Genomic DNA, 25,255 nt, shown 5'->3' with positions numbered 1-25,255 from the left:
ATGATTTTCTTTCAAAAATAAGGACATTTCTAATTGACCCTAAACTTTTAAACGGTAGTGTATATTCAGACTTCAAGTGATACTTTAGTTTAAAAAGGACCTGCCAGGTCTCCTGACATGTCAGCTTTAGTAAATAATAGCATTCCTCATGAAATAACAATTCTGGAGCATCTTTACTTAGACTTTACATTGGGCCGTTCCTTTGCTATTCCTCCTGGTAATGTATGAATACATTAACAACTGGGTGTTATTATTCTTCTTGTCAATTGTTTGGGTCCCTAAACACTCTGACATCGTCCAATCAGTGCTGACAGTGTCAAACTGTGTAGGGACACACAGAGATAAAAGGAATGGTAATGCCCAGTTGTTAATTTATTAATACATTTTCAGAAGGAGTAACAAAAGAACAGTACGACGCAGAGTTCTAAGAAAGGTGATCCACCATTGTCATTTTATAGGGAAAACAATTATTTAGTGATACAGACAGGTCAGGAGTGCTGGCAGTTGTTCGTTAGACAGGATTATTTTTCTGTTTATCCATTCTTATCTGGTCATTGTATTTACTACATACAAATCTCATCAAATGCAACAAAGGTAGCACAATCAAACATTGTTCTGCCCTTTGTAGAAGCCCACCAATCAAAATTAACAAAGTGTGAACTGATAAGGTGAACAGTGAGCAGATTTTTTTCACTGATATTTAACCAACCGGCCATACACATAAGGGTGTGTTCACATCAGCGTTAGTTTCCGCTGAGGGGTTCCATCGGAGGTTTCAGTCAACTGCGCCATTGATTCTGTCCAAAACTACGGAACCCTGTTACAACGGTGACAGACTGAAACCATTAGATAGGTTTCCGTCATCATTGAGTTAAATGGTGAGGGAAACGGAAGCTGAGGTTTCCGTTTGACTTTCCGCTGAGGGGTTAACCCGACAGAAACCTCCGACGGAACCACTCAGTGGAAACGAACGCTGATATGAACAGGCCCTTACATAGCTGTTGGCTGAATGCTTACTCATCTTAGGGGCCCATGACACGGGCCAATGATCAGGCAAACGAGCGTTCATATGAACGCTTGTTTCCGATCATTGCCCTGTGTAATCAGGGCAACAATCAGCCGATGAATGAGCAAACACTTGTTCATCGGCTCACCTGCTCTTTCATCCGGCATTAAAAATCATGTGCTGCTGACATGATGAAAATGTATGGGGTGATATCTCCAAACTTGATAGTTTTAATAAAGCCACTGTGGATGGTAGTTTCCCACCTGAGATGTTATGGGCCACTATAGTCACGCTCCTAAAGCCTGGGAAAGAACCTACATCTGCGGCTAATTATGGGCCGATCTCGCCCCCTAACACGGACCTAAAAATTTATGCTAAGGTTTTAGCTCTAAGATTAGTAAATATTAAACCATAACTAATTAATCTAGATCAAGCGGGATTTGTGTCTGGTAGACAATCATCAGATGGCACGCCTCGTTTTATTAAAGAGGCTCTGTCACCAGATTTTCAAACCCCTATCTCGTATTGCAGCAGATCGGCGCTGCAATGTAGATTACAGTAACGTATTTTTTTTTTCAAAAACGAGCATTTTTGGCCAAGTTATGAGCATTTTTATATTTATGCAAATGAGCCTTTCTTAGGTACAACTGGGCATGTTTAAAGTTATGTACAAGTGGGCGTGTATTGTGTGTGTACATCTGGGCGTTTTTACTTGTTTTACTAGCTGGGCGTTGTGAATAGAAGTGTATGATGCTGACGAATCAGCATCATCCACTTCTCTTCGTTAACACCCAGCTTCTGGCAGTGCACAGACACACAGCTTGTTCTCAAGAGATCACGCTGTGACGTCACTTCCTGCCCCAGGTCCTGCATCGTGTCGGACGAGTGAGGACACATCAGCACCAGGCGACAGAGGCTACATCGACTTACCTGCCAACGCTGATGCTGCTGCAGAATTAACTGTAGCCTCTGGTGCCGATGTGTCCTCGCTCGTCCGACACGATGCAGGACCTGGGGCAGGAAGTGAGTGGCGTCACAGCGTGATCTCTCGAGAACACGCTGTGTGTCTGTGCACTGTCAGAAGCTGGGTGTTAACGAAGAGAAGTGGATGATGCTGATTCATCAGCATCATACACTTCTATTCACAACGCCCAGCTAGTAAAACAAGTAAAAATGCCCAGATGTTACACACACAATACACGCCCACTTGTACATAACTTTAAACACGCCCAGTTGTACTTAAGAAATGCTCATTTGCATAAATATAAAAATGGTCATAACTTGGCCAGAAATGCTCGTTTTAAAAAAAACAAAAAACTTTACTGTTATCTACATTGCAGCGCCGATCTGCTGCAATACGAGATAGAGGTTTGAAAATCTGGTGACGGAGCCTCTTTAATCTCATTCAATCGGTGGAACTCTCAGACGCCTTTTCTGCTTCTTGCCTTGGATGCGGAGAAGGCGTTTGACAGGGTTTACTGGGGGTACTTGACTGCAATGTTGGATAAATTTGGGTTTAATGGGTTGATCAAGTCTGCTATTCTTGTATTGTATTCAAACCCTTCTGCTAGAGTATTAACATCCAGATTTTTGTCTGACAAAATTATATCACTAACAGAACTCGGCAGGGTTCCCCCCTTTCACCCATCATTTTCGCCTTAGTAATGGAACCTTTCGCAGAACATATCAGATCTAACTGTAATATCCATGGCATATCCGTGGGCAAATCTTTGCATGTTATAGGTCTTTATGCAGACGATGTAATCCTATCCATAACAAATCCTTTGGTCTCATTGCCGGAAATTCAACACACTATTGAAAGTATTAGTAATGTTTCTTATTAGAAGATTAACCCATCTAAATCTCAAATTCTAAATAAAGGAATAGATTCCCTGACCAAGTCTACGCTAGAAGCTCACTTTCCTTATCTCTGGAAAAACAAATAACTTATTTAGGCATTAATTTAAGTTCAAGTAAAATATATGCCCTTACTGTCTAAAACGTTACAATTAGCTCAAAATTTTGCCAAACCATTACTTACTAGAGTTGCGATTGTCAAAATTATGTTACTGCCTTGTATTCGTTATATACAGTGAAGGAAATAAGTATTTGATCCCTTGCTGATTTTGTAAGTTTGCCCACTGTCAAAGACATGAACAGTCTAGAATTTTTAGGCTAGGTTAATTTTACCAGTGAGAGATAGATTATATTAAAAAAAACACAGAAAATCACATTGTCAAAATTATATATATTTATTTGCATTGTGCACAGAGAAATAAGTATTTGATCCCTTTGGCAAACAAGACTTAATACTTGGTGGCAAAACCCTTGTTGGCAAGCACAGCAGTCAGATGTTTTTTGTAGTTGATGATGAGGTTTGATGATGAGGTTTGAGGTTTGAATTTTGGCCCACTCCTCTTTGCAGATTATCTGTAAATCATTACGATTTTGAGGCTGTCGCTTGGCAACTCGGATCTTCAGCTCCCTCCATAAGTTTGCGATGGGATTAAGGTCTGGAGACTGGCTAGGCCACTCCATGACCTTAATGTGCTTCTTTTTGAGCCACTCCTTTGTTGCCTTGGCTGTATGTTTCGGGTCATTGTCGTGCTGGAAGACCCAGCCACGAGCCATTTTTAATGTCCTGGTGGAGGGAAGGAGGTTGTCACTCAGGATTTGACGGTACATGGCTCCATCCATTCTCCCATTGATGCGGTGAAGTAGTCCTGTGCCCTTAGCAGAGAGACACCCCCAAAACATAATGTTTCCACCTCCATGCTTGACAGTGGGGATGGTGTTCTTTGGGTCATAGGCAGCATTTCTCTTTCTCCAAACACGGCGAGTTGAATTAATGCCAAAGAGCTCAATTTTAATCTCATCTGACCACAGCACCTTCTCCCAATCACTCTCAGAATCGTCCAGATGTTCATTTGCAAACTTCAGACGGGCCTGTACATGTGCCTTCTTGAGCAGGGGGACCTTGCGGGCACTGCAGGATTTTAATCCATTACGGCGTAATGTGTTACGAATGGTTTTCTTGGTGACTGTGGTCCCAGCTGCCTTGAGATCATTAACAAGTTCCCCCCATGTAGTTTTCGGCTGAGCTCTCGCCTTCCTCAGGATCAAGGATACCCCACGAGGTGAGGTTTTGCATGGAGCCCCAGATCGATGTCGATTGACAGTCATTTTGTATGTCTTCCATTTTCTTACTATTGCACCAACAGTTGTCTCCTTCTCACCCAGCGTCTTAGGCCCCATGCACATGACCGTAAAAAACCTCCGTTTTTGCGGACCTCAATTGCGGTCCGCAAAAACGGAGCCATTCACTTTCATTGAACACTGACACCTTTCCGTAGCACTACGGAAGGGTGTCCGTGCCGTGGAAATGTTCCGGGAATTATGGAACATGTCCATTCTTTCGCATTTTGCGGGCCGTGCTCCCATACTTTGTATGGGAGCACGGCCCGAAAATGCGGCTGTCAGTCAGCGGCCGGCCGTGCCCTCAATCGCGGGCCGTGATTGCGGGCACGGTCGTGTGCATGGGGCCTAACTTATGGTTTTGTAGCCCATTCCAGCCTTGTGCAGGTCTATGATCTTGTCCCTGACATCCTTAGAAAGCTCTTTGGTCTTGCCCATGTTGTAGAGGTTAGAGTCAGACTGATTAATGGAGTCTGTGGACAGGAGTCTTTTATACAGGTGACCATGTAAGACAGCTGTCTTTAATGCAGGCACCAAGTTGATTTGGAGCGTGTAACTGTTCTGGAGGAGGCTGAACTCTTAATGGTTGGTAGGGGATCAAATACTTATTTCTCTGTGCACAATGCAAATAAATATATATAATTTTGACTATTGGATTTTCTTTCTTTTTTTATATATAATCTATCTCTCACTGGTAAAATTAACCTAGCCTAAAAATTCTAGACTGTTCATGACTTTGACAGTGGGCAAACATACAAAATCAACAAGGGATCAAATACTTATTTCCTTCACTGTATTTCGCACTGTAGTTATACCCGTTCCTAACATGTTTTTTGCTAAGCTTCAGTGACTTTCAACGGATTTCATTTGGGCAGGTCGCAAACCTAGAAATGGTTTTACTACGTGTTCAGACCTTGGACCAAGGGTGGTATGAGGATCCCAGATTTGAAGAAGTATTATTTGGCAGCTGTTCTAGGCCAAACCAAATTCTGGTGGAGTGTGTCTCCCGAGAAAACATGGACGGAAATTGAAAGCTCTATCGTGGGTTATCCACTGATTGCCCTTTGTCATAATCACCCCAAATTACTTAGTATCTTAGACTCTACTTCAGCATGGCGATTATTCCAAACCTGCGTACCTACGCTTGAATCCACTGTATTATTACACCTTTACATTTTCTGAAGACACTAATCCCTGGGAAAGATTAATGGAACCGGATTGCAGCTGGGTTGTGCAAAATTGGACACCTTTATTCAGGGTCATCCTTATATACCTTTGAATCTATATTCCACACTTACCTTCTCCCCGCAAGAGACTTTTATACCTTTCTATAGATACGTCATGCTTTGCATACTTCCCCAAATAACCCACAGGCTTTCCCAACAATCCTATATCAGTTTTTTTCCTCATCTAATTCCAATTTACGAAGTATTTCATTGTTTTATAAATTATTAATTCAACCAGGTACCATATCTAAACCCTCCTATATTCTTAAATGGGAACAAGATTTACAAATCTCAATAAACATGGTGGAAGGATATAGTGCTATTAAAGCCGTTAAGAGTATCTCTAAATGTGCAAACCACTGGGGAACTTCATTTAAGATAATTCTCCGCTGGTACCTTACCCCTGCTCATATAACGAGACTAAATCCGAATTACCCGCATCATTGTTGGAGACTCTGTGGTCCCATTGGTACCTATATGCACGTCTGGTGGGATTGCCCTTTGGTTAAGGTCTTTTGGCAAGCCTCAACTGCTCTCCTTAAAGGCATGGTGTCGCCCCAAAAACATGTTTTTTTTTTAAAATTTAAACATTTAGTGTGTGGGTGATTAAACATTGTTCAAATTTTTTTTATTTTTTTCGCGAGTCAGGAAATATTATAAATTTTTTCAAATTTTTCAAAATTTATAATACTACCCATTTTTGGTCACTAGATGGAGCTGTTTGGAGCTAGTTCCCAAAATTGCAGCATTGCAACATTGGGTTAAAAGCTATCGCTCTAGTGAGCGCTCAGCATCCCCCCCTCCTTTATCCTGGCTAGTGCCGGGATAAACGAGGGGTTTGAAAGGTTTAACCTGCTACACTGTGTGTCGCCATTTTTTGAGGTAACTCACAGTGTAGTAGGTTTACATGCAGTAGTAAACACACACAAACACTAACATACATTGAAATCGCTTACCTGCTCCTGCCGCCGCGGCCCGTCCGCTCCCTTTGCTGCCGCTGTCCCATGTGCACTTGTCCGGAAGCCGCGACCGGAAGTAGTAATATCACTGTCCGGCCGCGACTTCCGGTCCACAGGAAAATGGCGCCGGACGGCGCCAATTTCGAATAGGACTGTGTGGGAGCGGCGCATGCGCAGTTCCCACACAGACGCCGTACACGGCAGTCAATGGGACGGGAGCCGTTCGCAGTCCCTATGGGACTGTGGCTGCCGTATTCCATGTCTGTGTGTGTCGTTAATCGACACACACAGAAATGGAACAAAAAATGGCAGCCCCCATAGGGAAGAAAAAGTGTGAAAAAAAGAAACAGTAAAACACAAACACACAAATGAAAATAAACGTTTATATTAAGGCACTAACATCTTTAACATATAAATAAAATATTTGTGATGACACTGTTCCTTTAAAGAAGTCACAGTAGTTATTCAGCTACAATCTAAACTAGCTCTTTGCTTTCTGGGCAATTCAGATTTCCCTTTAACCTTAGGGTATGTGCACACACAAAATCAGATACGTCTGAAAATACGGAGCTGTTTTCAAGGGAAAACAGCTCCTGATTTTCAGACGGTTTTTATTCAAAGTCGCGTTTTTGGAGCTGTTTTTCTATAGAGTCTATGAAAAACGTCTCCAAAAACTTCTCAAAAAGTGACATGCACTTCTTTTTCGCAGCCGTTTTTTTGAAAAATGGCCGTGAAAAAAAAAGGCCCATCGGAACAGAACGCCGTTTTTCCCATTGAAATCAAAGGGCAGATGTTTAGAGGTGTTCTGCTTCCGATTTTTCGGCCGTTTACGGCCTGAAAAACGGCCGAAAATAAGCCGTGTGAACATACCCTTACGGACGATAATAGGTCATGTCATACTCGCTGCTAGGTCCATGATTGCAAGAACCTGGAAATCTAGTTCACCCCTAACTACTAAAGAACTTTGTCATACTGTACAATTTCCCTCTAGTATGGAAAGAATTCTGGCTATCAGCTCTCACTCATATCCTGACTAAACTTCAGATGGTCTGTTTGGATCTCCTATTATTCAAATAAGTATCCCTTGTCCTTTATTTAGTTTATTTTTTCCCTTTTCTTCAGCTGACAGATGACACTCCCATTTAATTTCCTTTGGTCCAAGGTATTTAGTATTTGACAATTGCGTAAATTTTACATAATGTTTTATATGGGTATACTCTCACTCTTATCTTTATCAGCAATTGTACTTTTATAAATGAGTAATGTTTTGTTTCATTTGTAATTTTTTTATTTTTTTATTCCTTTTCTTTCATTGCCTTTTATTTTGTGCAATTTATAATAGAATGATTGATTGTATCCCTTGCTTATTCGGGTTCCTGCATGAATCCCTTGTGCTTCATATATAAGTTTAAGTAATGTTATGTTTTATTATTATGTTGTGAAAACTTTAATAAAAAACCTAGACTTAAAAGAAAATGTATGGGGTCGCATCACTATACATAAGCAGTCATTACTCCGTGTGGAAGGAGCAAACAAGTGCCGATCAATGAGCTGTCTCGTTGATCGGCACTCATTTACATGGTCCACGTCAGGCTGTGTAATAGGACACTAATGGTGAAATTACACGGCCCAACATGGGCTGTGTAAACGAGCGCTGATCAACGAGACAGCTTGTTGATCGGCGCACCATTTTTCCTTTCACAAGGAGCTTGTCACATACTCCTTTCCTGCGGCTCCCTCAGTCTCCAGGACGTCGAGAGTCACTCACTCGGGCGTCGCCCAGCCTGGCAGACTGAGGCAGTCTGCAGCCAATAGGAGCTCAGGAGCATCAGGCCAATCAAAGCCTGGCTGATGTTCCTGAGCTCCCGCCCTCTCCTTATTTAGTTTAGCCTGGGGTTGTAGGCCTTTGCCTGTAATTAGAGTTTCCTAGCCTGGCGCTTTCCCTTGTTTCAGACTCCCCTGAGCAACTTGTATTTTTACTCCTTTGTGACCCCTGACCCTGGCTGGACTCCTGACTTTTCTTTGCCTTCTGACCTTTGTTTTTTCCACACTCTCCCGGTTTGACCCTGCCTGCCTGACTCTGCCTTTTGCGCCCGGACTTGTTCGTGGCGCAACTGCCCTGCCTCTCCCTCCGTGTACTTCCCAGGTGACCCTTTGTTATTTCGTACTGTCTCTGTCATATCCATTTGTCAGTTTCACTTGTATTAGTATAGGGAACGCCGTCCAGTTGTGCGCCGTCGTTTAGGTTGGGTCGTACAAGTAGGCAGGGACAGAGGTTTGGGAAGAACAGGGACCTCACTGTTTACCGTATATTTGTTAGTGACAGAGCTAGTATGGGGACGAGCGCTCGTTATTATGATCGCTTATTCCAATACATTTCTATCATGTTGGCAGCAGATCTCCCTGTTGACACAGGGAGATGTGCTGCTGACCACGATAATAGTTTCGGCATTTAAAACGATGCAATCAGCCGATGAACGCATTCATCGGCTGATCGTTGCCCTGTTTTGCCTGATAATTGTACAGTGTCAAAGAGCCTTAAGGCTGGGTTCACACAAGGGAAAACCGGACGATGATTTCGTTGCACCATGGATGCCACTGACGGCCCACGGAACCCATTGACTTTAATGGGCTCCGTAGGCTTTCCATCGGGGTGTCCGTGGTTTTACCGGAAACAATAGTGCAGCATGCTGCACTTTTGTTTCCGGTAATCTCTGCTGGATCTGTGAAAGGAGTACCCAACAGAGCCTCCAATGCAGATATGAACAGAGCCTAACAGTTATCTCTTCTTCAACCCCTAAAAAATATGCACTTGTGCATGTTTCTTTCAGCAGGGAGAGGTGATAAACTGCTGCTAGCCACCTGTTGCATTGGGTTATCTCCTGGGGGCACAAAGGATTGGGCATGTTGGATGTTAATTTCTTTCCCTTGATATTAGATGTTGGGGGACTGTCGGGCTAGCCACATACACATTAGACTGTTAGCTGATCCTGCCAAAATTGGTGGGTTAAGCCAATTTCATTCTAATGTGCAGGGGCAGCTTTAGGTAATATACTGGTGTAGGAGCAGCAATAGAGGCGAACTACATACAATTGCTTGAGAAGAACCTTTTTTCGATGCATATTTTATCCTATGCACGACCTGCCTGGAGACAGTCTTGTAAGATTACACAGGGCATATTAGACTTAATAGCTAGAAACTCATTGGAGGATAATGATTTCACAGTAGTCTTTTTTATATGGGTTGATTCACAAATAACCAAATAGACCCTACTGTCAATGCAATGACAACAGCAAAGTTTACAATGCAATTGAAAGTGGAGACGTTCTGTAAAGAGGGAGGGTGGTATCTCAGAGTCATTTCCTCTTGTCGGCCCAAGGTATCCTACTCCATAACTATTGAACACCAATCTTTTATTAATTTCTTGGTCTAGATTAGTCTGTGTTCGGCCAACGTAAGAGCGTATGAAGACTTTGTTCCTCTCTGAAACAAGATGAAGTTTATTCCAGTATTGAGATACAAGGGTAACCACATAGAGTTATACAAATGGATGTTGTATCTGTCCAGGTGGGAAAAGATGAGGCTAATGCCTGGTTCACATCTCGTTTTTTCATCTTGACGTATACCTCCAACCGAAGGTAGCGTTGTATCCCGCTGAGTAGGCAAACAGTGGGATACGTCTCCAAAACTTTTCTGGCAGAGCACTGCTGGAACTGCTGTGCCTGGGAAACTCCTGATGTCATTGTGCTTATATGTACAGTGATATCTAGAGCTACAACGCCGGAGTCCCCGGCCAGAGCATCGCAAGTGCTCTGGCAGGGGACTCCAGTCCTGGGGAAGTCTGTGACATCCCTGTCCATATTTGGACAGTGACATTAGGAGCTTTACGATTCCGGAATCCCAGGCCAGAGCACTGGCATATATGGAAAGTGATGTAAGGGGCTTTTTCAGGGATGAAATCCCCCGGCCGAGCGCAACCTGATGCTCTTCTTGGGGACACAAGCCCAGGGGAAGCTCCCTGTGCTATACTTTCCACAAATACCTCTGACTGGTACATCCACATAAAAAAAAAAAAGAAAGTATACCACACTGTATTTTTATTTTTTTGCGGGATCCTGACGTATACCAACCTGACAGAGTCCCACGAAACAATCTTTTGGCCTCTGTTGGGCTAATGGAGCTCTATGGACACATATCAACATGTATATAAGGGAGCTTTCCCGACACTCACACTACATGTAGGACAAAAACATGATGTGCATAGGCCCTAAGTCAAATAGTTTAGGTAACTATGCAACAGAGAATGAGGAGGGTTGTTTTAATATTACAATACATCAATTCCTCATTATGTTAACACAAGAATAATGAATAACCCATGCAAAAACAGAGACAGCTCAGCAACTACGCTCAAATGTACATTACCACCTACAATTGTGATATTGTTGTCCAACAGGTACCTTTGTACCTCTTCTCTGTCCTATAACATCCTTCAACCCACTGCCACTTATTTACCCCTCCCCATCTGTTATAAATACAGTCTTTTGCATGATTATATGTTGTCGTGATTATGTGTGAATAAATGTTATAAATAATCCTGTCATACGTCTCAAGAATGCGAAGGTATCCGGTGTGCACAAAAGGCAATAAAACCTTATTGGTATTGTGCAATATGATGAACCCTGAGTTGTCGCGTAGGTTATTCAGTGTCAGAACTTTCTATTTCATCCTTATCATTAGTTACGGAGGCGTCCTCTAAGGCATTTTCCATGTTATGATTATGCTCATTGTGATCTTGTTTGGAGTTTCTCGATGTCTTCTCCAGAACTGACAAACGTCTCTCCTACAAGAATGACAAAGGCAGTTATATCTCTTACACAACGTCCATGCTACTTCATCTACCATTGTGAAGAGCCATTGTAGAAAAAAATAAAAGACATATATTTAGATAGCTCTCAGACTAGAAGAACCTAAGGCATCATGGAGATAATCTGCCGTGGGCCCATACTGTACCCTCAATTTTATACAGAGGCATATGGAGATTTTACTATAGGAATCATTAGAAAATGACACAGATAGTAAGTTCACAAAAGCAGTAGACAATGATGTCTTCACATACAGTATGTGCTTAACCCCTTAATGACCGGGCCTGTTTGTACCTTAATGACCAAGCCAGATTTGTCAAATCTGGTATGTCTGACTTTATCAGAGAATAACTCTGCGAAAGTTTTGAATATCCAAGTAATTCTGACATTCTTTTTTTGTCACATGTTGTACTTTATTTTAGTGCTAAAAGTAGACTAATACGATCTGCGTAAATTAATAAAAAAATAGAAAAATTGAAGAAATTTCGTAAAAATTAAAATTTTTCCCTGTTTTTAACTGCAATATGTCACGTATGTACATACATACTGTACAATTTTTTTTAAATTAAATATATATTTCCATCTCTTTACTCTATTTTCGCAGCACTTTGGACAAAAAATAATAATTTTTTAGCAATTTAGAAGACTTACAAATGTAATAATAATTTTATAAATTTTGAAGTACATTTTGTTTTCCTGCACCAAGCCAGGTTTTCAGAGGCTCATAGGTGTTAGAATGATGGAAACCCCCACAAGTGGCCCCATTTTGAAAACTACACCCCTTATGGTATTTATTAAGGGGTGTTGTAACTATTTTGACCACACAGTTTTTTTGTAAGAATTCATGAAAAGCAGGCGTATACAAATATAATTTAAAAATGTTCACAAATGTGTCATTTTTAAGACAGATTTCTTTTAAAGCGAACATGAGAATGAAGAAACACACCCCAAAATCTATCACCCTGTTTCTCCTGTTTTCAAAAATACCCCCATTGTGGCCCTAATGCGTTGCCTGGACACACGGCAGGGCCCGAAAGGAAGTGAGCAACCGGAGGCTTTCAGGACTCATATTTTGCTTAAAAATTTTGTTGGTCCCACTGTACATTTGGAGAGGATTTGAGCTGCCAGAAGGATAGAAACTCCCCATAAATGACCCTATTTAGAAAACTAGACCCTTTAAGGTATTTATCTATGGGTGTAGTGAGTATTTTGACCCCACAGTTTTTTGCTACATTTAATGCATAGCAGGTGAAAAATAATAAGATTTCACTTTTTTCATAAAAGTATCACTTTGAAGACAGATTTCTTTGTAAAACAAACATGAGAATGAAGAAACACACCCCAAAATCTATCACCCTGTTTCTCCTGTTTTCAAAAATACCCACATTGTTGCCCTAATGCGTTGCCTGGACACATGGCAGGGCCCGAAAGGAAGGGAGCAACCGGAGGCTTTCAGGACTCATATTTTGCTTGAAAATGTTTGTGTGTCCCACTGTACATTTGGAGAGGCTTTGAGCAACAAGAACGATAGAAACTCCCCATAAAAGACCCCATTTAGAAAACTAGACCCCTTAAGGTATTTATCTATGGGTGTAGTTAGCATTTTGACCGCACAGGTTTTTCACTAAATATATTGGAATTAGTCTACTTTTTTTCTGAAACAACATATAAATTTTTAATATTTACAAGGAATAACGAAGAAAATGCACCCCAACATTTGTAAAGCAATGTCTCTCAATTACGACAATACCCCATCTGTGGTAATAAACTGCTGTTTGGACCCACATCAGGGCTCAGAAGGGAAGGAGCGCCATTTGGATTTTGGATTTCTGATTTTGCTGGAATGGTTTTCGGTGCCATGTCGCATTTGCAAACGCCCTAGAGGGACTAAAACAGTGGAAACACCCCAAAAGTTACCACATTTTGGAAGCTACACCTCTCAAGGAATTTATCTAGGGGTATAGTGAGCATTTAGACCCCACGGGTCTTTTGCAGAGTTTATTAGAATTAGGCCGCGAAAATTAATATCAAATTTTTTTCCACTAAAATGTTGAGTTTTCTCATTTTTACAAGGGATAAAGGAGAAAAAAACAACCAATTTTTGTAAAGCAAATTCTCCCGAGTACGGAAATACCCCACATGTGGTCATACGTTTTTTTTCATTAGAAATGAATTAACCCTTTCAGGACTGATCCATTTTTTGCTTTCTTATTTTAGATTTTCACTCCCCGCCTTCCAAGAGCCATAACTTTTTTATTTTTCCATCAATAGAGTGGTGTGAGGGCTTATTTCTTGCAGGATGAGCTGTAGTTTTTATTGGTACCATTTATTGGTACATAAAAAGTTATTAAAAAGTTGTATTACATTTTTTTTTAGAGCTAAGGTGACAAAAAAAACCTGTGATTTTGGCGGTTTCAATTATTCAATTTTTTGAAGGTGTTCACTGTGCGAATTAAATAATGGTATATTGTAATAGTTTGGACTTTTACGGACATAGCGATACCAATTTTATTCATGTTGGCATGTTGGCACGTGAGCCGGCTCCATACATCAACCCCCGCACCATAACGTGCACAGCGGATGGTTCAAAGTGAAAATTGCAATTTTTCACTGATATGCCATTTTAGTGCATAATATGTTGTGCCCAGTTTGTGCCACAGAAGACAAATACCTCATAAAACGTTAAGCGGGTTCTCCCGGATATTGCGATGCCAGGTTTTTTTCCTTTTTTTTAGCGTTTGCACAATAAAATCACTTATTTATAAAAAAAATAATAATTCTGTGTTGCCATATTCTGAGAGCCATCATTTTTTTATTTTTTAGTCAAAAAAGCTGTGTAAGGGCTCGTTTTTTGCGGGACAAATTGAAGTTTTTATTGGTACTATTTTTGGGTAGATGCAACTTTTTGATCACTTTTTATTCTTTATTTTGGGAGGGGTGTTGACCAAAAAAATTGTGATTCTGTCGTAGTTTTTTATTGATTGTTTTTTGGGATGTTCATTGTGCGGGAAAAATAACATTATAGTTTTATAGTTGGGGTCGTTACGAACGCGGTGATACCAAATATGTGTTTTTAATGTGTTCATTTTTTTACTATAATAAAAGTCTTATTATAGGAAAAAACAGCATTTTGTGTTTATATAACTTATAACTCATTTTTACACTTTTATTTTTAAAACATTTATTACTTATTTTTACTTTTTTACTTGTCCCACTAGGGGACTACGAGACTTGCAGCTTTGATCGCTGTTAGAGTACATTACACTACACACATAGTGTAATGTACTTTAACTCCGAGGCTTCCGTACATGGCAACCCGGAGGCCATTGTCTAGCCTCCGATTGCCACAACAAGCATCAGCAGCCCCCACAATCACTTCGTGGGGGCTGCCGATGTGCTTCAAATCACTTAAATGCGGCGACGGCAATCCGTTGCCGCATTTAAGGGGTTAATTGCCAAAAGCAGAGATGGTCCGCTGACCGGCAAGACTGATGTGTCATCTGTCTAGGACAGCTGTCACCGCGGGCTTGTCACTCTGTGGCTTCTCATATTTTAATTCCTGCCTGTTGCCGGACTTACTGTTGGACAAACTCTATTAATTGACTGCCATAATAGCGGTCCTCACACTGGTCGTTAGGTGTTTCACACCGCTGCATATGCAATAACCCTTTACATTTTTGTCCGGTACCATGCAGTGACAATTATAATCTTTATGTGTGGTCAGTCTATTTGCTATATATAGCATAATAAAGAATTTATTTACTTTTATGGTAGTTGGGAAATAGGGTTCCTTGCCTAAAGGCAATTTGTTGTTAGTTGTATATTATGCCCGCCAACTACCCAGGGTCTCTATTATATTTTTGCTAGTGTCACTCTGTATTTACACAGAGTGACAGTTTGAAATGCTGACGAAAATGAACGTCTTGGTGTGCGATCTAGCAGCCGACCATGACGTTCATTTTCGTCATAGGTCGGGAAAGGGTTAAAGGGATTTTCTCATGAAAGACATTTTTGGTCTATCATTGTTATTCTCATAGCCTTGTTCCAGCAGAGGATCCCCGCAGCTCCGTGCTCCAGCCACATTAGGGTGCCATGGAAACCGTTGCTTGCTGATGACATCAGGCCTGGCGACCTATTTAAAGAGGACTTGTCACCCCTCTTAAGAAATCTGTTTACTAATAATTGGATTCCCCGTGAAATAACAATTCTGGAGCATTCTTTCTTAGAGCTCTACATTGTTCTGTTCCCATGTTATTCCTCCTATAAATTTATAAATAAATTGACAACAGGGTGTTACCAGTTGGGGGTTTGTCCAGTTACTGGATTCTGCTTTTGTGTTGTGCCTTTGGATTTGTTGCCTTGTACCTGCAGTTCTGCTCCTAGTTTTGATCCATGGCTCATTCTCTGACTATGTTCTCACTTTATCCTCTGTTGCATCCTGACTGCTCTCCTGGTGACAACCTTTGGCTCCATTCCTGACCATGCTTTAGCTTCCCTCCGCATGATTAGCCTGCGCTCAAAGGATCTGTTTCTCTAGTGAGAAACCTATCTATCTGTTTGGACCCCCAGCAGTCGAACCCCACATTGATCTTGAGCCCAGGGGTGCTTGGTCCTCCATTGCCAGCAAAGAGGTGGTCATGTATGCCCTCTCCATTATAATTTTGGCTTTTTCCATATCTCTTGTAGACATTTAATCATATCTCCACTTGAAATAGGTGGCAAAGCACCCCTATATTTGGATTCCTAACACTGAATTGCATTCATTTTCATATGGCAATTTCCCTTAAAGCGTATCCCCAATGACATTGTCTAAAAATCATTTTTTGCACAGCTGAATAGAGGCTTTCGCTACAATTCCAACAATACCTATATTATGCAGATAGCTACTTCCTAGCCCAAGATCCAGTCGTTATACATGTCAGAGAGTAAATGTAAAATCTTCTCTTGCTGCATATTGAAATGGGCGGGCAATTTCTGATTGTGACATCAGCTAAGGAAATTGAAGCCAGAGCTTGAGCCCTTATATCCCAGGATGCTTTGCTTATAACTCGTGCATGAGCAAATCAGCTCAGCCAATACGGTCACAGAATCTCCTGCTGCAATCTCTCTCCAGCATATAGTATCTATACAGACAACTTCTGCAAGGCAAGAGTAAAGACAGACAGGGCCGGCCCTAGGATAGATGGCGCCCTGTGCGAAATGATCTTTCGATGCCCCACCCCATCATTTAAAAAAAATGCCCCATAAAAAAATTATATTGCCCCTTTAGTGCCCCCATACAGTATAATAATAATAATATTTAATAATATAATATATTACAACCCCTTCAAGGACACAGTATTTTGTCCTCTAATTGTGCCCACAGTATTATGCCATCTGTAGTACCCCTACACAGTATAATGTCCGCTTAGTGGCCCCCACACAATATAATGCCCCCCTGTAGATTTTGTCATACAGCCTCCCTGTAGACAGTGCCATAATCCCCCACCTCCTTTTTGTAGATTGTGCCATACAGCCCCCCACACCTCCCCCTTGTAGACAGTGCCATACAGTCCCCCACCTTCCCCTTGTAGACAGTGCCATACAGTCCCCCACCTCCACCTTGTAGACCATGCCAAACAGTCCCCGCACCTCCCCCTTGTAGACAGTGCCCCCAAACAAAAACAAAAATTTTACTCACCTAGGCCCCGTTCCCATGACAAACTGAGCTGCTCCATGACGGGATCCTGTAGCCTAGCACAAAGTTTCCCAACCTTTTCGGACTCGAGGCAGCACTGGAAAAACAAAATTTCCTCAGGGCCCCCCTACCAAAAATTGTTTTGAGAAAGACAGAAAACGGCGAAGAACAAGCACTCCACTCATAGGGCATGTTCACACACGTTTTTTGTAAGGCAAAAAAAATCTGCCTCAAAATTCCTTCAGCAACTGACAGCGTTGTGTGACCTTTTTTTGTGTTTTTTCTTAAGCTGTTGAAGCGAATGCAAAACACGCAGGAAAAAAAAGCTCCAGACGGGCGCCGCAGGTATTTTCTGCCTCCTATTAATTTCAATTGGAGGTCAGAGGTGGAAACCACTTGAAGACCATCAGCCCCCCACTCACAGTAAAATGACCATCAGCCCCGCACTCACAGTAAAATGACCATCAGCCCACCACTCACAGTAAAATGACCATCAGCCCCCCACTCACAGATTCCCCCTGTAGGTAGCGCCACACAGCCCCTTGTAGGTAGCGCCACACAGCCCCTTGTGGGTAGCGCCACACATCCCCTTGTAGGTAGCGCCAGACAGCCCCCTTGTAGGTAGCGCCACACATCCCCCTGTAGGTAGCGCCACACAGCCCCTTGTAGGTAGCGCCACACAGCCCCTTCTGGGTAGCGCCACACAGCTCCTTGTAGGTAGCACGACACAGCCCCCCTGTAGGTAGCGCCACACAGCCCCTTGTGGGTAGCGCCACACAGCCCCCTTGTTGGTAGCACCACACAGCCCCTTGTAGGTAGCACCACACAGCCCCCTTGTGTGTAGTGCCAGACAGCCCCCTTGTAGGTAGCGCCACACAGCCCCCTTGTAGGTAGCGCCACACAGCCCCCTTGTAGATAGTGCCACACAGCCTTATTGTAGATAGCGCCACACAGCCCCCTTATAGATAGCGCCACACAGCCCCCTGTAGGGAGTGCCACACAGCCCACAGCCCCCTGGTTGGTAGTGCCACACAGCCCACAGCCCCCTGGTTGGTAGAGCCACACAGCCCACAGCCCCCTGGTAGGTAGTGCCACACAGCCCCCTGGTTGGTAGTGCCACACAGCCCACAGACCCCTGGTTGGTAGTGCCACACAGCCCACAGCCCCCTGGTTGGTAGTGCTACGCAGCCCACAGACCCCTGGTAGGTAGTGCCACACTGCCCACAGCCCCCTTGTAGGTAATGCAAGGACTACGAAATTACCCTGATAGCTGGCGGGCAATAGACCTTTTAGCTAGATTAAATAAAAGTTATATCTTAGTTTATTTCCACACTTTTTTTTGATACCCGGGAAAGCTGGGTATTTTGTGTGCTTCTGTCGTCTGTGTCCATGACGTCATTGGCTTCTCCTGGAGTGGAATCCCCGGTCAGAGTCTGCAACGCTGTGACCGGGGATTCCACTTCAGGAGTTTCCCCTGATGTCACTGTCCATATATGGACAGAAATATCAAGCAGTGCTCCAGGAGCGGAATCCCCGGCCACAAGGGGATTCCGCTCCTTCAGGGAGCTACAGTGGCGCTAGTAGACAGCAGAGCAGGGAGACACCTCCCTGCTCTGCTATAGTGCCATCGCTACCGCTATGGCAGCCGCAGCAGCTGCTAACGGCGCCACCGCCCTCTTGCCCGGTGTCACCGCTAGCAGCCGCTATGGCTGCTACAGCGGTAGCGACGGCCACTAAGTGAAGAAGCGCCCGGGTGGAAAGGCGACTGCAGTTAGTGTGTGTATCCCCGCTGGTACTTGCAATGGAGCGGGGATACACACACTCGCTGGCGCCCCTCTTGAAGTGTGGCGGCTGGCGCCCTGTGCGACCGCACTGGTCGAACATATCTAAGGCCGGCCATGAAGACGGACAAGTGCTGCAATCACTGGATCCCTGCATCATGCTAATATATAGCATGATGCTATATTTTAGCATCATGTATGTGTATGTACATACACACACACACTTTCCCGCCACAGCCATTTTTCACGGATTTTGACTTTTTTTTTTCCTCCCCACATTCCAAAAGCCATAACTTTTTCTTTTTCCATCTAAATTGCCGTATGACACCATTTATTGTACTATATAATTTAGTGGGAAACTGGAATAAAAATATTTATGTGGTAAAATAAGAAAAAAATAGCAATTCCTCAATCTTTTGGGTGGTTTTGTTTTTACGGCGTTCACTGTGCAGTAAAAACGATGAATTAACTTCATTCTGCGAGTCAAGACGATTACAGCGATACCAAATTTGTAACGTTTTTTTCATGTTTTACTAATTTTACCAGGAAAAAACTGATTGTTAAAAATAAAATTTGAATTTTGTCGCCACATTCTGACAGGCATAACTTTTTTATTTTTCCGTCGATTGAGCGGTGTGAGGGCTTATTTTTTGTGGAGCGAGATGTAGTTTCTATTTTTACCATTTTGGTGTACATGAGACTTTTTGATCACTCTTTATTCGATTTTTTTGTGGGAGATTAAGTGACCAAAAAACAGTGATTCTGGCATTTTATTTTATTTTATTTTTTACGGCGTTCCACGTGCAGACTAAATAATGATATATTGTAATAGGTCAGACTTTGATGGATTCATCAATACTAGTTCTAATCAATTTTTATATATTTTTTACATTGTGCTCTAGGGGAAAATGGAAAAATAGGGTTTTTTTTAACTTTTAATTTTTTTTTTAAAATTGATTAAAAAAGTTAGGGGACTTGAACCAGGGATTGTTAGATCGCTTGCATGATATACTGCAATACTAATGTATTGTAGTAGATCGTTATACTGTCTCCTAAGAGCACAAAGATGGCGGACCCATGATGCCATGCCAACCAACGGCACTCCGAAATCGTGTCTCGGGAAGGTTGATGAAAAGTTTCAGGGGTCTGCCCCCCTGTTTCTAGTAATTTAAACTCTGCAGTTGCTATTTACTGCGGCATGTAAAAGGTTAAATGAGCGGGATCGCGCTGACGTAACAGCTGTAACACCCAGCCGATACACTTGTTCTATGGAGAGGGCTCAGCCTGTGAGCCCGCTCCATGTTCCCCATCCACGTTCCACCCCATGTATATATGGATGTCGGGAAGGGGATATATATATATATATATATATATATATATATATATATATATATATATATATATATTATAATATATAAATATATATATATATATATATATATAATATATTTATATTAAAATATATACAGTATATGTAGGTACATGTGTGTGTGTGTGTATATATATATATATATATATATATACATACACACATATTTATATACACACACAAACACATATATATATGTGTGTGTGTGTATATAAATATTTATATGTGTGTGTGTGTGTGTGTGTGAGTATATACACAGTATATATATATATATATATATATATATACACACATACACACCAGGGGCGTTGCTAGGGTGTAAGACGTTTTTTATGTGTTACTAATTTTTTTTGTGTTTGATTTTTTACAGGTTCGGTTGTTGAACTAATTCAGATTCAAGGACTACTTCGATGAAAGCGTTTTTTTTAAAAATAAAATGGTTAATGAGGGTTGTGTGGGGGGGTGTTATTTCAATAAAATATTTTTTCTGTGTGTGTGTTTTTTTTAAAACTGTATTACTACTGCCTTAGTAATGGCCGCTGTCTGATTGACAGTGTCCATTACTAAGGGGGGCTTAGTGTTAGCCGGTGGAAAGGCAAACACTAAACCCTTCATTATTACCCCGATACCTACCGCCACTGGGGGCACTGGGAAGAGCCGGGTATGATCCAGTACCCTGTGTAACAATCATGGTCGCGGACCGTCAGGTTTACTCACCCCCTGACGGCCATAGCGCAGCCATGGTCCTGTGAGCGTTGGCCCGCATCTCCTCCTCAGGAGACACCAGCGCACACTTCCGCTTCGCTCTGCTGTGCCCCATAGGGTGCGTGCGCACGCTCGTGCCCGGTCTTAAAGGGCCAGTACGCGCACCTGAATCTGTTGTTAATTAGCCCATGATCCTGGACTATAAGAAGGGCTCTGCCCCTTTCTGCCTTGCCTGAGCTTTGTTGTCGTTACCTATGTTCGTCTATGCAAATGGTCCCTTAAGTGTTTTCCAGGTCCCAGTGTTCCCGTTCCTGCTTCCTGTAACCTGTATCCCATGTTATCCTCGTCCAAGTGCCGTATAGTATTGGAGTCGTGCTGCGCTGTCTACGCCTGCTCCGCTACACCAAGCCTGGTGCCTGCCTCCTGCCAAAGTCCCGTCTGAGCCTGTCCAGCTACTGTCTGAAAGTTACCACAGGTACACCTATTGAACTATAGACTTCGTCCTGTATCCTGTTGGCCAGCTGCCATACCGTCAAGGCGGTACGGCCCAGTGGGTCCACGTACCCTACGTGATACCCGACCATCTGTAGTGACGGATGCGCACTGGAGCTTCCCACCCTGGTAATGCTAGCCTGCTGCTGCTGCTGCTGCTATGTTCTATCTGGCTAGTTATGAAAAATGGGGGAGACCCCACGTCCTCTTTAAAAAAAAAAAAAATGACAAAAAAAACCCGACATGGAGCCCCCCCTATTTTTCATTACCAGCCAGATACAACACAGCAGCAGCAGCCTAGCATTACCAGGATGGGAAGGACCACAGTGTTTGGACCTTCCCAGCCTAATAAAACCAGCCTGTGGCTGCCCCAGTGTCCGACCATCACTTTAGACGGTACTCCTGGTGGCGGTGGGTACCGGGGTAATAATGGGGGGTTGTGTTAGCAGTTTCACCGGCTAACATTAAGCCCCACATTAGTAATGGACGCTGTCAATCAGCCAGCGGCCATTGCTAAGGCAGTGGTAATAAAGTTTAAAAAAAAAACAGACACATAGAAAAAATATTTTATTGAACTCAACCCTTGTACTACGCTAATCCATCCTGAGGGATCCCATAAAAAAAAAAGTATACCACATGGTATACGTTTTTCTAATATGACAGGCTATGGGTGATGGATGCCACTGTATTGCATCCGTCAAAAGTATACGTTAAACGTATACCTCTGGGAGCTCCCAACATCATTTTCCATATAAGGACAGCAATGTCAGAGGCTCCCTCAGAGTCGGAATCCCCAGGCAGTGCGCTAGTGGAGACTCTGCCCCAGGACTCTGGCCCTGGGAAAGCTCTCGGTGTCACTGTTCATATATGGACAGTGATGTCAGGGGCTTCCCCAGAGCCGGAGTCCCGAAACAGCCACTCGTGGGGACTCTTCCTGGGACTCCTTCTCTCCTCTCCTGACATCACTGTCCATCCATGGACAGTGATGACAGGGACAACCCCAGAGCCAGAGTCCCACCTGGGACTCCTGCTCTGCTCCTGACATCACTGTCCATATATGGACAGTGATGTCAGGGGTTTACACAGAGCCAGAGTCCAAGAGCGCTCTGCCGAGGACTCCGGCTCTGGGGTTGCCCCTGACATCACTGTCCATATATGGACAGTGATGTTAGGAGCAGAGCAGGAGTCCCAGGCAGAGCGCTAATAGCGCTCTGCCCAGAACTACGGCTCTGGGGTAACCCCTGACATTGCTGTCCATATATGGACAGTGATGTCAGGAGGAGAGAAAGAGTCCCAGGCAGAGCGCTTGAAGCTGCTCTGTTTCGGGACTCCGGCAATGGAGAAGTCCCTGACATCACTTTCCAAATATGGACAGTGATGTTAGGAGCAGAGCAGGAGTCCCAGGCAGAGCCCGGAACTCCAGCTCTGGGGTTGTCCCTGACATCACTGTCTTTATATGCACCGTGATGTTAGAGGCTTCCACAATGCTGGAGTCCTGAAACAGAGCTGCTTCAAGCGCTCGGCCTGGGACTCCTTCTCTCCTCCTAACATTACTGTCCATATATGGACAGAGATGTCAGGAGGAGAGAAGGAGTCCCAGGCAGCGCGCTTGAAGCTGCTCTGTTTCGGGACTCCGGCAATGGAGAAGTCCCTGTCATCACTGTCTATATATGGACAGTGATATTAGAGGCTTCCACAGAGCCAGTGTACTGGAGCAGAGCCTCTACTAGCGCTTCAGCTCTGCTCTTGACATCAGTATCCATATATGAACAGTGATGTCGGGAGCAGTGCTGTGAATAGGGCCTAGAGTGAGGAGGCTCGGGAGCGTGCACGTCAACATGGTGCCTCCCCCTCAGTCTCTGTTCTTCATAGAATTCGTAGCCAGCTTCTGATGTTGCTGGCTACGGATTCCAATTCACAACGAGCGGGGACTGCCGAAGTAGAAGAGACGGAGGAGCAGCAAGACAGGGATGAAGACTACAGCATAGCAGGCTAACACTTGCAGTAAGGTAAATATAATATATTTAAAAGTCTTTTATTTTGTTAAAAGGAACACATTTTAAAAAAGTTTTTTATCTTTACAGGTACACTTTAATGTGAACGCTGTAATCTTAGGAAATGTTGTCTGAACTATCTGAGAAAATGTTAACATATATGGCCAGCTGTAGTGATTAATGTATATCCTTTCATTCAAGAATGAGGACATTGCATAGAGGCGGACAATGCACCTGCTATGGGACCTATACAGGAGGGTGGAATCAGCCTAGGTTTGCCCCTTAGGGTCCTCTTAGGGTAGCTTGTTGATTGGCGCTTGTTTGCTCCTTTCACAAGGAACTATGTATGGGGACAAGCGCTCGTTACACACATTATGTCGGCAGCACGTCCCCCTGTTTACACAGGGACATGTGCTGCTGACAATGATAATATTTTCGACTGCATAAACTATATAATCAGCCGATGATGAGCATTTGCTCGTTCATCAGCTGATGGTTGTCCTGTTTACACAGGGCAATGATCAGGACCAAGCGATCTGTGAATGCTCGTTTGCCCAATAATTGTAAAAGGGCCTTTAATAATGAGTGGTGTGAACCATGGGGCTCTACCTCTCCACAGGCATTGTAATAAACAACGGGGAAAGAAACCTACCTGAGGGGCTGCCATCCTCCTGCATAAGGCTGGGTTCATACAACCTATTTTCAGACGTAATGGAGGCGTTTCACGCCTCGAATTACGTCTGAAAAACCGGCTCCAATACGTCGGCAAACATCTGCCCATTACTTTCAATGGGCTTTACAATGTACTGTGCCGACGACCTGTCATTTTACGCGTCGCTGTCAAAAGACGGCGCGTAAAATTACAGCCTCATCAAAAGAAGTGCAGGACACTTCTTGGGACGTAATTGGAGCCATTTTTCATTGACTCCAATGAAGAACAGCTCCAAATTACGTCCGTAAAAGACGCCCCGCAAAACGCGAGTACATACAATTACGTCTGAAATTCAGGAGCTGTTTTCTCCTGAAAACAGCTCCGTAATTTCAGACGTAATTGCAGTTATCGTGTGCACATACCCTAATTGTCAACGTGAAGTTTTGGTAAACACCGGTAGAGGGATCGGATGCCAGTAGTGGCATGAACCAGCATGCTTTTAATGTGCCATTTCTATTGTGTGAGACCTTACCAGTATTGCAATCTTCCCTTCATTCTTCTCTCTTTGTGTCTTCTCTGTAGTACATTCCTTTTCTAAGGCATCAAACCTGATATAAAATTCCAAAAATGACGTACATTAATGGTCAATAACACCTCTAGCAGCCCAGCTAAAACGTATTGCAGATCTACTTTTGTGTTTTTGGTTGTTTTTTTTTTTTTACAAATCCCAAGCTTTTTCTTTAGCTGGTTTTTATATTTTTCTACATGGTTTCTTTAGCTAAGATAGATGATAGATAAACCCATACACTCTGTGCTACATGTGCGCTTTAGTAAATCTGTGAAAATGTACCTTCCTGCACCGCATCACAGCCTCCATTGTTTGATATAATGGATATACGGCTCTGTAATAGAAAATCTGCCCATAGTAAAGAAAATATACAGAGCCGTTCTTCTTTAGAACAGTGCGAAGGATGTTAGAGCTGAAGTTTTGATCTGCCATTATAATCAGCCAGAGAAATTAGTGGCATCGGTGAAATGATTGACATAGGTTTCCAACTTTTACTTCACCTATGTGCATGACTGTATAAAAGTATTTCATTATATGGCACTATTCACGTGTGCCATTTTTCCAATGCATGTTACCCCACTTTTCTGCCGCATCTTATATGATAAATATGCCCTTGTATGTAAATCCAAAGCACTTTCCACAGTATCCATATCCTAAATACTCCCATTCAAGATAGATTTTTTTTGGACATTAATGTGGACGCGCCCTACATCATGCATGAAAACTGTTCTAACAAAAAGTGTCAATCTTGCACATAGCAAAGCAATCA

The 25,255-nt window shown here is 43.0% G+C and overlaps 1 protein-coding gene across 1 annotated transcript in view; it reads right to left on the bottom strand.

Moving 5' to 3' along the window:
* Positions 1–10,507: 10,507 nt before the first annotated feature.
* Positions 10,508–25,255, bottom strand: part of RASAL3 (RAS protein activator like 3) — an 83,757-nt gene continuing 69,009 nt past the window's right edge. Inside the window, exons 17-18 of the mRNA XM_075855392.1 lie at positions 24,451–24,526; positions 10,508–11,226 (exon numbers count right to left, since the gene is read on the bottom strand). Of these exons, the coding sequence (XP_075711507.1) occupies positions 11,083–11,226; positions 24,451–24,526 (220 nt within the window). The 3' untranslated portion in view covers positions 10,508–11,082. The remainder of the gene's footprint in view (positions 11,227–24,450; positions 24,527–25,255) is intronic.

Source organism: Rhinoderma darwinii, chromosome 3, assembly GCF_050947455.1.
Source record: "Rhinoderma darwinii isolate aRhiDar2 chromosome 3, aRhiDar2.hap1, whole genome shotgun sequence".
NCBI classification, from domain to species: Eukaryota; Metazoa; Chordata; class Amphibia; order Anura; family Rhinodermatidae; genus Rhinoderma; species Rhinoderma darwinii.
Note: the sequence above shows the minus strand (reverse complement) of the source record. Positions and strands in the feature narration are given on the sequence as shown.